Raw genomic sequence first — 18,384 nt, 5'->3', positions numbered from 1 at the left:
TTACACAGTGTATATCATACATAAATGGGATACACATTACACAGTGTATATCACACATAAATGTCATACACATTACACAGTGTATATCATACATAAATGTCATACACATTACTCATATATCATACATACATGTGATACATATTACACAGTGTATATCATACATAAATGTGATACATATTACACAGTGTATATCATACATAAATGTGATACACAATACACAGTGTATATCATACATAAATGTGATACACATTACACATATATCATACATAAATGTGATACATATTACACAGTGTATATCATACATAAATGTGATACACATTACTCATATATCATACATACATGTGATACATATTACACAGTGTATATAATACATAAATGTGATACATATTACACAGTGTATATCATACATAAATGTCATACACATTACACAGTGTATATCATACATAAATGGGATACACATTACACAGTGTATATCATACATAAATGGGATACACATTACACAGTGTATATCATACATAAATGGGATACACATTACACAGTGTATATCACACATAAATGTCATACACATTACACAGTGTATATCATACATAAATGTCATACACATTACACAGTGCACACACATACAATACACACAGCCTGACACACGCACACTCTGGCACTGTACACTGTCACACTTACAATACACACATAGACAGACAGTAAATTATGTATATAAGGCTAACCAAGTAAGGGGCTTGTGTAGTCAAGGTCAATGATATATAAAAGCCACAAAGGACTAACTAACAGCGAGTAATGTCCTCCCTGGAGTGAGGGACTTATCCTAGGTTTTCATCTGCCTCTCTGATGCACTTTCAGGTTAACCTGTTCACTGCCAGTGTCTGCTCCTCACGGCTGATCTGCAGTTGGCTCCTGTCTGTGCATGCTGCTGCCAGTCTGACTTCTGAGTACAGGGCCTTTTGTGGGAGAGTGCAAAAAGAATTATTTTGGAGGAAATTTGGGGTCAGTTCAGGTCTGAGTGTAACATCTGTAAATCATTGACACAGGCGGTATAGACAGAAATGCCATTTGCTGTACAAACCCTACACTAATGGCCATGGTGCTGTCTGCAGCTTTCATGCCAGTCTTTCCTCTCCCTCCAGAAAGGTCAGCCTTAATTGTGTGAATAATATTATTGTGTTTGCCTAGCACTATAATAGCAATAATATGTATGTTTAAGACAAATAATAAAAAAATAGAATGGGTCTCCCTGTCGGATCTTTAAACTTGTGTCCATTCTCTACATGTCTGCAGATGAAATGTAAAATACATGCAGAGCACCAGAGGATTCGATTCGGCTTTCATATACAATGTAATTACTGCACATTTATCATAGAGCATCACAGGCAGTCAGGGGTTAAGGAGACTCTTCAATAAACAGCACCTTCAATCCTAAAGCCATTACAAATATGCCCTACATATGGGCGACACTTTTAGCTCCATATTTCTTTTCCCCAACCAGCAAGGCATTCATAAAAAGCTGCCTGGCACCCTGTGCTTTAGGAAAGCAGATGTTAATTTTTGCACGTATCTTTTATGGCTGTGTACGTGTGTAATCCTGGAAGCTTTCCAGAACGCCTCTATTATTCCTAAATGAAGCTGCTCCATAGTATATCATATCAATAAAGCAACATCTGGGGCTTCACCCAGGCACCAAGCTGGAGGAGAAGGGACAATCCTCTTACCTCCAGCCAGTAAATTAGGATTACTTGGGCACTGTGTACTGGTAAAGTGGCATGCATCATTAGAATAGGTGTGTATATAGGTGTATATGTGGGTGTATGTGTCTATCTATCAATCCACCTATTATCTATCTATACATTCCCACGGCTTGATAAAGGCCGCTCTGTGAACCGAAACGTTGCTGTGTGGGCTTAATAAAATCCATGCCCTTTTTGCACCTATTTTGGAGTGCTGTCTGTATATATATATATATATATATATATATATATATATATATATATATATATATATATATATATATATATTTCCCATTTACTTCTTTTTATCATTATTTTAGCTTTTTATTGTAATCGATGTTTTTTTGTTTAATCTCCGGTTGTCTCTGAAGTCTCTTCAAAGTAATCATAATTTTGAATAAATTGTGTCATATTGTCACATGAGTAATCTTGAAGTCACCATTGACGTTCCTAGGAATGCTTGCATTTCTACTTCATGTATTTCATACACCATGTGCATTCTGCACTGACTGAGGATGAGGCGAAGTTGCAGTATAAAATCTTGGAATTTCTGCAAATATGAAAAATAAGTCACTAATAATATATTGCTCTCAGCATGGTGTGTCATTGTCACAGAATAGCACTGGGTAAAAGCTTCAGTACTTGCTGATTGTGATGACCAGGGCTCCAACCATCTGGAGGGAATTACAGAGCAGTGACTATTCCCAGCAGCTCATGTGTTAAATGTGCACAAGGCCTGGAAGCTGCTCACCTGCTGGCCTCATCTGGGGTAAGGTGTGGCTGCTGGTGCCAGTCACTGCTCAGATCGCTGCACACAGCGGTGACGTCACTGCAGGAGACCTCATAGTCCTCATCTGTTCCCCATCACTTATGGTGTCACCCTTCACTGCAGGATGAATATAGCAGCTAAGAGGGAATCTCTGCAGGGCTATTTATAACACTGAGGCTGGGTCATTATGTCACACCGCACTGTAGCTTAGGAAATTAGCAACTTAGCAACCAAAGAACATGGGCAGAGAGCTGGCCCTGCTGCTGTGTTTATACTTGGGATGTTTCCATGGAGTGACTAGGTGCATATTTATATATCTTATTTATACTGTTCAATTAATAAAAAAGAGCATCAATATACTTGGATGCTGCCCAGGCTCCATTGTCACCACTGTGTGCCCTTTAATTACCTTTTGTGTTAGTATTTGCTATTTACACCATACAAGTCTGTTAATGATAAAATAATAATAATAATAATAATAATAAATAAATCTTACTTCTTCTTGCTCTTCTCCAGGATCTCCTGCCGCTGCCTCCTGTAATTATCTGAGCTGCTATTTCTTCCCTGGGAGACACTGGTGGGGATTTTAGGTGGGAAGTGATTTGTGCTGAGTTATTTGGGAGCAGGGAGCTCATCGTGCCCACAGGCTTTCAGTGGAGTGCAGATTGAGACATATCTTGTTCCCTATAAAAGGATCATTTCATGTGGGAGGCTGGACACAAAGTTTGGACTCGTGACTGGCATTCCTGAGAGACATGCATATTTTACTCCAACAAAGCAGGCCTGGGAGAGGGCTTAGGGGAGAGGGGGGAAACTTGGGAAGAAGTTACTTAGTGACAAACATCTGTCAACATGGGGAATGTGAGTGGAGTGGTAATGATTGCTGTATACTTACCAGGAGTGCACCACAAACACACAAGGACCACCAGCTGCAGAACCTACAGCAACCTTTATTGGGATTTTAGGTTCACATTTACAACATCCTACACCCCATTCATGGATGATGGGAGAACATCCTGCTGAACACTACATACAATGACTTGTCTTATGGCCACACACTGCTTCTACTCTACATATATTCTTCATGTCTCAAACATCCTTGATAACTTTCACTAAAAAAAATAAACATTGTTAGCAGTGACATAAATCTGTGGGACTGCAAACAATAGGAGAGCAGGCCTAGTGGTGATCTGGAGGGCTCTGGTTTCAGTGGAGATCCATTGACAGAGAATGCTAATGAGTATTTCCAGGATTTGTAGAGCACTGCATCTCTCTGTGTATCCCTCTGTCTTTCCCTTTTCCCACTGTCTCCTTCCCCCTTTATTTCCAACCCTCCCCCACCCCACCCTCCTCCTTCTTTCACAGCCAGGAGATCAATACCTGACCCCAGAATTTTGCCAGTGCTTTATATTTCTGACCGTCCAGTGATATGATCAGTCTTAAACGTTACATCCAGCGAATGTCTTCTTAAATCAACACAAAGGATGTCTGAGAGCAAGCAGCTTGGTCTGCTCCCCCCAGAACCCTCCTCCCCTCCCCAAGCTCAGGAGGATGTTTTATACCCCCTACTTTTGGATCTGATCCATTGCATTGCGTTAAGCAAGATGAAGGATTGTGCAGACGTGGAGATGTATATACACTATTATACAGCCATCATCCAGATTACTAGCAGTGATTCTGCTGTCACTCCCCTATCAGATCTACATTTGTGCTAAGCAACAACAGGGAACCCATATTCAGCCACTGCACACATCTCCAAGTGTGAGGAGACTATGGACTGACAGCAGTGACCACTGTATGAGTGATTCAGAACTGTGAAACAAAGGCAACTTTTGGGAGAAAAGTGTAAAATAATAATAGTAATAATAATAACAATATTAATAATAGTAATAATAATAAAAAATAATAATAATAATAAATACACAAAAATCATTTGGAGCAAACAAGAACCAGATCCAGGCATAGAAACCCGATCTCCATTAGTGTGTGCTGCCACCTCTTAACATGGTCACCCGGTCCATTAATGTGTAATGAGGAGACATTCGGGTATCAGTGGGACCAGCAGCAGGCTGACAGGTGACTTCATTCTGGTAGGAAGGGAAAGAGCTCAGAAGACTCTGAAGAGAAGGAAAAAGAAGTTGGGGGACTGGAGTCCCTGACAAGAGGGGATAATAAATGAGAGGGGCTTTCACATAGATATCTCAGACGTGAAATTGCACCCAGCTGCTTGTGTAGGCAAACAAATAGTCTCATGTAAGGGACCCCGGACTTGTGGCTTGATGAATGGAACAAGACAGAGGTAAATGGACTTTAACTCATTTACCAATAAAACTGTTCGGCTCCTTAAGTTACAAAAAAAAGCCCCAGTGCCGCCAAGTACTCCGAGCAAGGAGAGTGACTGGAGTTATTGCCCAGCACAAAGTCTATTATCTGGGAGCGTCATTACTGCGACAATATCTTGTGCGATTCATATTAATGCTCATTATCGGGGGCGCACACAGCACGTGACCTTGTAGTGACTGTCTGTACATCAGTGTCAGGGGGCAGAGGGAAGCATGGGACCCGCACAGGAGCCGGGCAGGTGGACCCACCCAGGGTCGCTGCACACACACTTTATACATTTTCTGGAAAATCAAAGAAACAGCAAAGATCTAAAGCAGAAAAGAAGTAAAAAAAGTCAGAAATACAACTAAAGTGTAATTACAGGACAGCCATCGGGTGGTCGCTTAAATCAAACTTCCCTGCTTTTTAATATTTACATCATGAGTGAAAGATACTATATATGTATATACATATATATTCAGCTGTACTTATTTTATGTATACCTATTAAAGCAGAATATGTAGGAGCAAACTCATCTTATTTTGTGTCTGCTAGATGCAGTGTATTTAAATCACATCACTAGAATTATAGGAAGTCAGAGAATAGTTATCTATCAACTATTTATCAGTGAACTCACTCTATTAACTATTTATCATCTGTATAATATATATGTATCTTCTTTCTATTCTATTCTATTCTATCTATCTATCTATCTATCTATCTATCTATCTATCTATCTATCTATCTATCTATCTATCTATCTATCTATCACAGCCCCAGGGCAATCGCTTTGCAACCTTGCGTTGAGTTCCCCTATGCCGGAGCTGCAGAGCTTGGTGACATATTTCCTTTGGATTTAAACAAGAAGTAACTTTAAAAATCATCCAGTTTATCAATATGGAAAGCTATTGCGCAGCCCCGAGCAGCCTGCGTCCAATCCCTCCCTGCATTACCCATGCACTGTGCCAGGCTGTAGACTATGTCGCTGAGGATGGCTGACTCTTCACACTGGGCAGTACAGGACACCACAGGACAAGCACTATCACTTTTTAACACTAAGGATGCCAATTGAATGGAGCATTAATTTTCATCATTCCTAGTCCATTCAATGGTCATCCCTACTAGTGTACAAAAGTGTAAAAAAATAATAATTACAAAAACAACAACAACAAAAAAAAAAAAAACATCCGGCAGAGAGGTACAAGGATAATATAACATAATATTATCTGGCTGTGTACATATACATCTTCAAGATCAAATATGGAAATGAATATCCGAAAAGAATGATCATTATAATAAAGATAAAACGTAAACACAAAGGAAAAAAACCCAAAACAAACAAAAAATGTAAACCTTCCAAAATCTGTGGCCTTACAGTGTCTCTGCCTAATCAGTCTTTCTTTACAGCTGGGAGCCCACAGACCTCACTTTCTCCACTTATATCTCAACAAAAGACTAAACGGAGCCTTGTAGAATCATTTATAGACGTGATATGTATGAGACAAACGCCTCATTTACACTTCAGTAATGTAACCATCACCATAGGCCTCCCCAGATCCCTTCTCCAGGAGAACGCGTCTGTGATGGGTCTGTATGCCGCCCTGTTATCTCTGTATTACACTGCTCCATGACGTCACTGCAGCCCTCTATATACCATGCACCACCTCATTCATGGAGGCTCCACCGCGCACCAGTCTCTGTTACAGGGTGATGGCTTCCCACTAATTAATATGTATATATGTTCCAATGGTTTGATAAAGGCTCTATGAACCGAAACGTTGACGTGTGGGCTTAATAAATTCCATGCTATATATATATATATATATATACACATATATATATATATATATGTATATATATATATATATATATATATATATATATGTATATATATATATATATATATATATATACCTGAAATGCAAGTGACAAGGGGACAGCCATTGCCAATGACCTCTTGAATTGAAGATGCTGGTTATTTGGGAAGCTGCAGCGTTATTAATACGTTAAGGAAGGGCTCCCCTGGCACTTTGTGTTCTCAAAGATCTGTCTCACATTGTATAAAACATTAATGCTGGGAAAGCTGTTACACTGAGAGCAGAGGGGGAGATTTTACCTTCACAAGAGCTCTATTATGGAGGGGATTCTTAAATGAAAATTGTGTGTGTGAGCTGGGTAGGAAGAGGGGAACAGGGGAATGCACAGAGCTCCCATTCCAGCAGCCACTGTATGGAATACATAGATCTACTACCACCCAGTGAGAAAAACCTCGGGTAAGATATCTATATTAATAGATTGGGAATAGCCTTTACTCTGGGAGAAAGAGAAGAGGAAATTATAAGATTGCTAAAAAAAAGATAGCAAAATAGGGTCAGATTAAAAGGCACATTGTTAACAGGAGAAAGGCTTCCCCACACAATCACTGGATCTATTACAGCCCACACTCTACCTATACATTAGTATTCACTTATTACATGGATTCTACAAATTCTAGCAAAAAAAAAAAAAAAAACCTAAATAAAAATAAACTGAATACAAAATGTAAATAAAGATCACATAAATCAAATAAAAATGATTAGAAATACAATTAAAATAATACAACAAATAAAACAAACTAAAATAATGTAATATAAAATAATATATGTAAATAGCAATTCAATTTGGCAGCAGTTTCAATCATCCAGTGATAATGAAGCAAAAAATACAAAATAAAGATCCGGGAACATACTGAAGATTGTTTCTTTGCACATAACAAATAAAAATAAACTACAAATACTTTCCCTTCTCCCGTATTAAACACATTCCTGGGAATTGATCACCCGTCAAGAAAACACAAACTTTTGCTAAAGTCTTTTATTTTTGTTGTTTAAATTCTCACTTCAATTTTTTTTTAATTCTTGAAGAACATAATAAGCTTGGACAACATAGATCGCACTCATTATAAGAAGCAAAGGGTTATATCAAAAATTATTATTAGTAGAGAATTACAAGGAAAACCTGGTTTGGAACCAGAAAAAATACAAAACAGATATAGATACATAGACACAGGACGAGGTTCTTCTCTTATAATTGTTTGGAAAGTGTTATTTTCCCCTAATTCTTATGTCTTGCTTTCTTTATGCGCATACAATGTTTGTTTGCTTTTTTTTTTTTTAATTTTACAAAAAAATGAAAATAAAGACTAATATTTTACAAAATCAACAACGCCTGTTCGTGGGCTAATGTGCGTGTCTACAGCAGTGTGCAGGTGTGTGCACAATACTCAGTCCACAGTGCCTCCTCCACCAGGATCCTCGTCCTTCTGTGGATCCCAGTGGATCCCATTGGTCCTTCCTTAGTGAAGTTTCCACACATGGAGTTCATTAGACTCGTATCCTAAGAAGTCTGTATATGTGACTGGGGGTCTCCTGATTGTCTCTGCGGCTGGTCTCTAGGAGCACTGGATGGACATGTAAGGCCAGTTGAAGCTACTCCCAGATAATAACATATCTCTGATGAGGGTTTCTATGGGGGTCTTACCTACCAAGCGCACGAAGAAGAGCTGTTCAATGACTGAGGAGGAGACGGTGCGCAGGGAGGGCAGCCTCAGCAGGAGCTTACCGAACCTGCTGGGCTGGTTGGGGTACTGGCTCCGGACATACTCCTCCAGAGCGCACTGCGACTTTTCCTGTAGACTCTCAATGTGAGCAGCGTCTGAAAGGCCGCAGGCATCTGCACAGGAGGAGACAGACAGGGCACAGCATTAGTCAGGTAGCAGGCCTCCACTGACACAGAAACTAGCAGAAAAATAATAATAATAATACTAATAATATCTACAATACATTCCCAAAAGTGAGGAAGTCAGACAGCAACTGATCTCCCTGATACAAGCGGTATACAATCCCTCTGCAATAAAGATACACTGTGTATATGGATATTATATAGTCCTTACACTAGTCACTAGCCCAGTAAGCCGGCCACAATTCACACCCCCTGTGCATATAGCATAACACTGGGTAGGGACAATGAAGCCACATCCGTGACCGACTCTTATTTCACGTTGAATTTTTTAAATGTGCGATTTTAATGGCTGTATTATACACCACGTGGTTCCTATAAATCAATCAGCCCTGATAAATGAATCTATAAAATGCCCAGTGATGGCGGAGGATGGATGTGGTGACAATCTGCAGGAAAATCACTAAATAAACCAGAATAACATCTTACAACCATAACATCTGTCCTTACAGTGCTCCGCACACAGACCTGCTGCACACACAGCCACATGTATACACACACACACACACACACACATATATATATACACACGTCACACATACACACATATACACAGACATCACACACATCGCACATACGCATATACTGTATACACACACACACACACACATATACACACAGATATCACACACGCACATCGCACACTCACACACACATTCACGCTCAAATGACCTTAGGAAATGACAAATTAAACTGCACTGATCAGCGGAAAAATATAACATGTTAGTTGCCATGAGTGAAGTTAATAGCTAAATATGTGATACACTGATGGATAAAGTACTGGGTGGTATAACATAAGATTCACCGACTCATTATTCTATGTAAAGTGACCACTTCCTCGGCTCATAAAGCGTAATAATAATGATGATAATAATAATAATAATAATAATGATAGAAATAATACTACTACTAATAGAAATAATAATGATAATAATACTACTAATAATAGAAATAATAAAGGGACTACATAAATATGACATTTCTGGACAGTGTAATTCCTGAAGATGAAAAGATTTGCTGTAATTAAATTTATTTGGCAGATCACTCTCTAAATAATTATTTTTGTGCCCAAGGCAAAAATGCAAATAAAACAAATGGCGGCTCTGAACTTGTAATCAGCCTTCAGATATATGTAATGACCAGGCTTGTACTACTTTACTATGTGTGGATTGTGTATTTCTTTACTTTTTACTACCTGTTTTATGGAGCAATGCAACATGATTCCATTGTTACAAAAAACTAATTATATAACATATCTATCTATCTATCTATCTATCTATCTATCTATCTATCTTCTATCTATGTATTATCTTTCTATTATCTTTCTATTATCTATTTATCTATCATCTATCTATCATCTATCTATCATCTATCTATCTATCTATCATCTATCTATCTATGTATCTATCTATCTATCTATCTATCTATCTATCTATCTATCTATCTATCTATCTATCTATCTATCTATCTATCATCTATCTATGTATTATCTTTCTATTATCTATCTATCTATCTATTATCTATCTATCTATCTATGTATTATCTTTCTATTATCTATCTATCTATTTATTATCTATCATCTATCATCATGTAATCGTCTATAACAGAGTCTTGCTGTAAAGCCATACTCCTATACGGTAAGTAAGTACACCAGTCCTGAAGTGCTGGAATAGCACTACTGCTCCCAGTATTAGGAGGACATATTCCTTACAAACGTCTGATAATTGCTTCTGACAACTATTCTAGAACTGTGTGTTTCCTAGTCTTCTCTGCAGCAGGATATGTCAATGATGACGTTGCAGTATGTAATCCCATCATCAGCAGTGACTACACCCACTGATACATATTAATATTAATGTACACATGATGATGTTATCCACAAGTGGCCTCTGAACACATGAAACGTCTCATTTACTGGTGAAAAGGAGGAAAATGATCTGTATCACTAGGATTAATACAACACCTAGCAATGGCAGTCCCCAGGATGTATATTGCAGCCAGTTTAGCTTTGTTTGTCAGGTCCTAGTTTTTCTTTTAGCTTTGTTTGTCAGGTCCTAGTTTTTCTTTTAGCTTTGTTTGTCAGGTCCTAGTTTTTCTTTTAGCTTTGTTTGTCAGGTCCTAGTTTTTCTTTTAGCTTTGTTTGTCAGGTCCTAGTTTTTCTTTTAGCTTTCTTTTCCATGTCCTAGGTTTTCTTTTAGCTTTGTGTGTTTTGTCCTAGTTTTATTGCCCTATCAAGTGTATACTTTCTATTACAACTACAGCAAGGCCTGTTGGCAGGAAAAGTTACCTCCTATGTAAGCCCCATAAATGAATAATGTTTAAAGGGAAGCAGAGGTCGTGGCCTAAACCTTTGGATGGAGTCCAGCCTGCAATAGCTTGGAAATACTTTAAATATGAAAACCACAAGCAGGGGACACATTACACACTTATTATCCCACTAAACTCTCTGTAAAATGATGCTTAAATTTGTGTTTTCATCACTTAAAACATTGTTTTGGAAAAGTTTGGGAGGGGGTTGGGGGTTCTCAGCCAGTTCCCCCAGAGACTGGTAATTACCAGTAAAGTTATAGTGTGTATAGGGAGGGGGAGAGGGGGTCTACATGGTCTACATAGGGTAAGCTGCAAGCACTGCTGATGTATTACCAAGTGTATGTAATGTATGGAAATACTGCAAATAAATGAAGGATATATGGTATCTGTCTACTTATCTATAATATTCATAAATAAATGAATGTAAGAATATATGGTGAATATACATTTATGTATTTTTTCGTATTTTTCTGTGCTGCTGCCAGGGCTAGCCTACATACTGACACATTACATGGCATTATAAACAATGGGAATCATTGTGCACACAGAAGGCATCATACAAGGTCCCCCAGTGATAGAGGCATCTTCTGGGTATGTATGATGCAGCATGTCTTCATTGTATGGAGGATGATGGAGGCAGATCTCTGTGTACAGGGGCAGGGGATGTGCATCTGACCATCGAGCATACCACATCACTATTAATGCCGGGTTACCATCGTGTGCATTTCATAAAATGGAGCCCAGAGGGTGGGCCCTGCCTGCCGCCTTGTCCTCATTGTCTGGGGGCCATCCTGCGTTATTTATGTGCGGCTTTATGGCACGGCTTCACCAATATGGCTGCGATATGTATTGCATGGGATGATTAAGGAGCAGCCTCGGTGACCTGGGCCGCATTTCACATTGGAGCGTGCTATTCTCTGCTTTGTTTACATGGGGCTGCCTTGCAAGCTGCTGTCTGCATTCAGCTCTCATTAAAAATGCCTTGTCCTTGTAATAGACACAGTTTAAAGGGCTGCCCTCCATGATTACCTCGGAGATTGCCTCCAGAATCTATCACCCCTCTGCCTGTGTACATGTATGCATGTATGGAGCCACTGGCTGCTCTCGATTTGCTCTATTTTTCAGACATTCTCTTAAATATTTAATAGGAGTATGGTTTCCATAGCAAAATGATTTATTACTGGAAATTGTGCTGGGTGTTTTTTTTTCTTTCTTTCTTTTTTTTTTTCTCACTGCCTTTATATCTCAGAAATTGTCTGAATCACGATCACAAGTGTCTGCTAAAATCATCATCTTTAAAAGAAAATAAAAATAGGGTATAAACCGCTAGCTAAGAGTGGGATGGATCTGTGGCTTACATCTTTGTGCTTTACCATTAATATGGATGATTGGAGCAGCACTTGTACACACACAGCCTCATGGATGGATTCTGGAGCCCCATCCAATTTACAGAGTGACAGCACAGCGCTTCATTAATGTTGGCACCATTCACACAGTGCACACATCTCCAGTGATGGCAGAGGAATCCCTTGTCTTGTGGGGGTGAGATATGGCTGAGGAAACATCCCAGCTGGGATCTGACTGCAGCCAGCTCGGGATATGTGATAATGTGCAGTGAGTAGTGCATGCAGCGGTGGTCGGTGCCCATGGTTATCATGCAGCGGTGGTCGGTGTCCATGGTTGTCATGCAGCGGTGGTCGGTGTCCATGGTTATCATGCAGTATATCACTCACCTGATGTGAACAAGACGATGGCTTTCAGGCAGCTGTATTCTGCAGAGTCCACATGCAAGGACTTAAGCTTCTCCACCTGCTCCTGGAAGATGCGGATGTGGTCCATAAAGGCCACCACTCGGTCGGCAGACATTGGGGAGGCATGGAGGCCAGCAGCTGCCAGGAGAGGGGCCACATGGAGGGGCATGGAGCACTGGGCTGCATTCAGCACAAACAGCTCGCTCCAAGTCAGCCTGAGCAGAGCCACCTGGTCGGTGATCTGCAGGTCCGGGAAGAAGGGGATGTTCCGGGCCCACTCCACCGCGCTGAACAGCAGCCGGGCCGCCAGCTCGCAGATGTTCTCGATGCCCATGATGTTGTTCGGCTGCATGCACTGGCTGCCATAGCGGGACGTGGGGTACGGCTCTGCCCGCAGCAGCAGGGAGATGTATCCGGACAGGTAGCAGTGGCCGTTCAGGGGGTCCCCGTTGGTCAGGGCATATTGGCCTGGGTTCGGCTGTGTTGGAGGCATTCGTCCTCGCTGAACCGCTGACAAAAACAAAGAGAAAGAAGAGGAAATGTGCAACCAGGGCTGGAAGTCAGAGCAATAAAATCACATCTATGTATATATGTGTGTCCGAAAATTATTATTATCTATAGCTATCTATGTATACAGGGTATGTATCTATACATCTATCTATGTATACAGGGTATGTATCTATATATCTATCTATGTATACAGGGTATATCTATCTATATATGTAGACAGGGTATATATCTATATATCTATCTACATATGTATACAGGGTATATATCTATACATCTATCTATGTATACAGGGTATATATCTATCTATATATGTATACAGGGTATATATCTATCTACATATGTATACAGGGTATATATCTATACATCTATCTATGTATACAGGGTATATATCTATATATCTATCTATATATGTATACAGGGTATATATCTATACATCTATCTATGTATACAGGGTATATATCTATCTATATATGTATACAGGGTGTATATCTATACATCTATCTATATATGTATACAGGGTATATATCTATATATGTATATATATATGTATATATATATATGTGTGTCTTTCTATAGATAGGTAGATATGTGTTTATCTATATAGAGGGAAAGTCATAATTGGAAGCATAAGTAATATTAGACCCAGGCACACTCATATAAACACCCAAATATCACAAGCTCACCCTGGCACAGCAGGCACATCCACAGGGCCATGCACACTGCACCACAACACAGAAAGTGATCATAAACAGCACAATAGAAATAAGCTGTCATCATCTCACACCACTACAATAACGCCAACAACTACAGCAGCACATTAACATGCAAGCAGCGGATGCCTGGAAATGTAAATATCCCTGCTGATAGGTAATGTATGAATATGTAATATAGGAAATAAATAACAGGAGGATTTCATAAATCACAGGGAGAGTCGCTTGTGCAGGTTGTGCTGCCACTTGGAGCTGCTCCTTACAGAGGGGGAAAGTGAAAGTAACATTTAATAAGAAATGATGAGAATGATAATAATGTGTAAAATAATCTATCTATAAGCCCAATAAACTTACAATAGTTAAACATTGTGGGAATGAGCTGCTGAGCCAGTCAGTGAGCCCAGGTAGGAAGGCTTCCTGTGTGTGCCATGAGTGTGCCTGGAGAGTGAATGCCCACAGATCTGATGCTAACCACTATTCATTAACTGCATGGAGTTAGTAAAGCTGACCAAACTGTGTGTGCCTATGTGTGTGCATGGGGATGGAAGTGCCCAATACTGTGCTGCCATGTAATACATGGATATATGCCCCGCATGGGACACTATATATGAATGAGTTACAAGTCAGGGCATCATTTATACTGTATACAGCTCTCTCTATATATATCCACCTCTCGTGTCTCCCCTTTTCCCCATAGTTTGTAAGCTTGCGAGCAGGGCCCTCACTCCTCCTGGTATCTGTTTTGAACTGTATTTCTGTTATGCTGTAATGTCTATTGTCTGTACAAGTCCCCTCTATAATTTGTAAAGCGCTGCGGAATATGTTGGCGCTATATAAATAAAAATTATTATTATTATTATACATATACTTTTTTTTAATGATTCAGTTTCTGTGAAATAGAAACACTCAGAACTTCTCCCATAATGACATTAGATGTTTTATCTGGGCTTTTTATTTACATTATTATATTTCATTTCTGCTAAAGATTTGGGGACATTTATAGAAACTAGTTACACTTTCCTAAAGACAATTAGACATATAATTACCTCTCCTAAGTGCACATTTATAGAGGGGTATAATCTGCCCGCCATGAATATTATGGCCAGAAAAAGCCAGCAGTTTAATGGGAGAGGAATTGCCAAATGGAGACAATCTAATATTATGTCGAACATCTGAATGGCTCATTAATTATTATGTAAATTTCCCTCCCAAATTATTTCCCTTTTTTTTTAAATGAAGAATGAATGGAATAAAATGAAAGCAGTGTATATCGATGACACTGAATTCTTAAGGAAACTTCTGGTGTGCTTCCCAGGGTGGAGAACAATCTAGGACCAGGCCAGATCTCGCCTAGGACCGAGGGACACTATTGGGGCCCTATGTTACAGGGGGGCACGACTCCTCCTGACTACACACGTTTCTGTGGATGTGTTTGGAATGAGCAGATGTAAGGAGGCTCTGCCAGCATCCCACAGCATGCCACCGGGCACAGAGCACACACTCACTACACAGGGGATGAATGATGGCAGCACACACACCATGGCACAGGGCAATATTCACCTTCCCTCCTCATGCCCACTTTCAGGCACTTCTTCAGCCGGCAGTACTGGCACTGGTTCCGGTGGTGCTGGTCTATGGGACAGTTCCTATTGGCACGACATGTGTAGGTTAAGTTCCTGCGGACGCTCCTCTTGAAGAAACTTTTGCAGCCCTCGCAGGTGAACTGGCCGTAGTGCTTCCCGCTGGACTTGTCCCCGCACACCACGCACTCGATGTGCTGCTGCTGGCTCTGGCCGGAGCCCTGCTGCTGGCCCTTGTCTCCAGCCGCCCCCGGGGTGGAAGGGGGTCCCGGCTGGCTGGGGGTCTGGGGAGTGTGGGGGGCTTGCTGCTGCTGCTGCTGCTGATCCCTTGCAGGCTGCGCTGCCCCCGGGTTAGGGCCTCCTGGGTTCCCCCCGGCCACGTCTTCCTGCGGATCTCTCCAGCTGCTAACTACCATTGCCATATCTCGGGCCCAAAAAGTGCTGGGGAGCGAGGTCTGGGGGGATTTTATTTTGGAGGAGGAGAAGAAGAAGCTGGCGGTCTCTGCCGTGGTTGCCGCTGATAGGAGCCGTTTCCTTGGATTTGCTTTGCAGGGATTTCCCCCTTTCTTTGCACAGAGCAGAAATGTCTCCTATGTAGAAAGCGGCGCTGTGCGGGCAGGGAAGCCGCCGGCCGGGGGATGGCGGCACAGTGTAGCCGGGCTGCTGCTGCTGCGTCCCCCTCCCTGTCTGGTCTCCAGTGCCGCCTGTGATCACTGCTCTCCGGGCTGCAGGCTGGGGCTGCTCTGGAGGAGGGTGCAGCGTCGGATCAGGCTGGGGAGGCGGCAGAATTGTCAGCCCCGAGCTCCCCAGTGCACGCAGGGCGCAGACATAGGACGGGCAGAGCCGGCTTCACCCTCACTGCTGGGGCAAGGAAGAGAGGAGACACTAGAAGCCGCCGGCCAGGGATTGTACGCGTCCAGGAGGCCACATCCAGGGCAGCGCGCAGCCAGCCATTCAGAGCCGACCCTCGGAGCCCGGAGCAGAGGGGCAAGACACTTCCCCTTTCGCCTTTGATTTTTTTTTCCTCTGTCTCTTTGGTTTTTATGATGTCAGGAGGACAAATAATCCTCGATCTGTCATTAAATGATCAAGTGCCACATTGTGGGAGAGAAAAAACAACAAAAGTATCACAAGGAACAATCCAAAAGTGTGCAGCCAACAACGAGCAGCAGACCTCACTCCTGTGCTGAGCCGCAGACCTCCTCACTCCTGTGCTGAGCCGTAGACCTCCTCACTCCTGTGCTGAGCCGCAGACCTCCTCACTCCTGTGCTGAGCCGCAGACCTCCTCACTCCTCTGCTGAGCCGCAGACCTCCTCACTCCTCTGCTGAGCCGCAGACCTCCTCACTCCTCTGCTGAGCCGCAGACCTCCTCACTCCTGTGCTGAGCCGCAGACCTCCTCACTCCTCTGCTGAGCCGCAGACCTCCTCACTCCTCTGCTGAGCCGCAGACCTCCTCACTCCTCTGCTGAGCCGCAGACCTCCTCACTCCTGTGCTGAGCCGCAGACCTCCTCACTCCTGTGCTGAGCCGCAGACCTCCTCACTCCTCTGCTGAGCCGCTTCCTCTGCTGCTGCTTTATTCCCGGAGATGGCATACAATCTTCATCATCATTGGAGAGCTTTCTCTAGTTCTTTCTTGTTTGCTCTCTGTCAATGGTGGAAGCTGCCGGTCTCTTGTTGCAGAAGGAAACGAAGAAGAAAAAAAATGAAAATAAAAGTCTGTGCATAGGACGATGGAGAAGCCGGCGGCGGCTGAACGTTCTGTCGCTGGAATGGAGTGAAAGAGGTGAGGGGTAAAAAAAAAAAAAAAAGAAAAGGAAAAAAAAACCCTCAGTGACACAGAGAGAGACAGGCTCATAGAATATGCAATAAAGAGAGAGAGGGAGAGAGTGAGGGGGAAAGAGAGGGGGACGGAGAGAATGGCACAGAGACACACAACAAATGAATGCCTTATAACGGGGACACTGGCACAGCAATGTTTCCGAAAGGGGGATCTGCGCGAATGTCTGTATATAGTGAACTTTGACACTACTATTGAAAGTGACACGTTTCTATGGAGATCTCTGCCTTATATGGAGCTCATGTCAAGGAGCCAAGCGAGGGGCTGCTGGCAACTGATAATCAAAGGCGACTGACTGGTCAGAGCCCCCAATCGGGGGGGAGAGGAGCTGGGAGGCTGAGGTTAGCCATGCCTCCTGCGTCCCATTGGTCGGGTGGCGGCTGCCTTTCTTCCTTTCTCTCTCCTCTTTGCCTTGTTACCTATGGTTGGGGGGCTGCAAGGAGGGGGGGGGGGATGGGGGAGAGGAGGGGTAGGGGGCTGCAGTGACAAGCACACTGTTCATTCACAGCGCCTCTACCCGCTGCTATTTACTTTCAGAGCTGATTAGTATGGGTCGTCTATGGGCTCAGCAGAACAAAAATACTCCACTTGGGGTGGGGGCTTCCATGGGGGCTGAGGAGGGGGAACAGAAATTAGAAGAAGATAGAGAATGAAGATGTAAAAATGAAGACAAGATTTAGATTCATGTCTTCACTTGCCCTCCCCTTCTTTCTGGGTGACAAGCACAAAAGTCACAAACTTAAAGGAGAATGTGCAAAGCTTGTAAAAGTGCAAGTGCTCCCATCGGCAGACAGATGGGGGCGATGAGCCTGCCCCCCAGAGAGATCTGATCTCTGCTGCCCCCCGAGCACCACAGATGATCAGCAGGGTCCAGTCTGGAGAGGCTGCCCACACAGGGCACAATGGGTGACTCTCACCATCAGACACATGGCCACAGGAAAGCTGGATGGATTCACAGAGAAGGGTCACAGATTTATCTATGGAAAGCTTCACATAAACATAATGAAGGCGGCTAGAAAAGTTTGCAGTGGGGGCAGGATGGAGCCAGGCGGGGGGCAGCAATGTTACCATCATTATTAA

At 42.3% G+C, this 18,384-nt stretch overlaps 1 protein-coding gene and 1 long non-coding RNA gene across 2 annotated transcripts in view; both read right to left on the bottom strand.

The window, feature by feature from the left end:
* The window catches only part of LOC138664833 (uncharacterized), a 50,948-nt gene extending 47,787 nt beyond the window's left edge, over window positions 1-3,161 (bottom strand). Inside the window, exon 1 of the long non-coding RNA XR_011318393.1 lies at window positions 3,002-3,161. This is a non-coding gene — a long non-coding RNA (uncharacterized lncRNA). The remainder of the gene's footprint in view (window positions 1-3,001) is intronic.
* Window positions 3,162-7,668: 4,507 nt separating this feature from the next.
* NR2F1 (nuclear receptor subfamily 2 group F member 1) lies at window positions 7,669-17,686 on the bottom strand. The gene is made up of 3 exons (XM_069751778.1): window positions 15,446-17,686; window positions 12,648-13,175; window positions 7,669-8,538 (listed from the first exon to the last, which is right to left on the bottom strand). The coding sequence occupies exons 1-3, from the start codon at window positions 15,885-15,887 to the stop codon at window positions 8,258-8,260; spliced, it is 1,251 nt and encodes a 416-aa protein (XP_069607879.1). The 5' UTR covers window positions 15,888-17,686; the 3' UTR covers window positions 7,669-8,257.
* Between the last annotated feature and the right edge of the window lie 698 nt (window positions 17,687-18,384).

The sequence above is a fragment of the Ranitomeya imitator genome, chromosome 1 (genome assembly GCF_032444005.1).
Source record: "Ranitomeya imitator isolate aRanImi1 chromosome 1, aRanImi1.pri, whole genome shotgun sequence".
Classification (NCBI taxonomy): domain Eukaryota; kingdom Metazoa; phylum Chordata; class Amphibia; order Anura; family Dendrobatidae; genus Ranitomeya; species Ranitomeya imitator.
The sequence above is the reverse complement of the archived record's forward strand: the minus strand, read 5'-3'. Positions and strand labels throughout refer to the sequence as shown.

Excerpts from the sequence above, each read along its gene's own strand:
- NR2F1 (XM_069751778.1), bottom strand. The coding sequence starts at position 15,887 with ATGGCAATGGTAGTTAGCAGCTGGAGAGATCCGCAGGAAGACGTGGCC. Across the intron at positions 13,176-15,445 it reads AGTGGGCATGAGGAGGGAAG|CGGTTCAGCGAGGACGAATG; the intron begins GTGAATATTGCC and ends TGTTTTTGTCAG. Across the intron at positions 8,539-12,647 it reads CATCGTCTTGTTCACATCAG|ATGCCTGCGGCCTTTCAGAC; the intron begins GTGAGTGATATA and ends CCTCCTGTGCAG.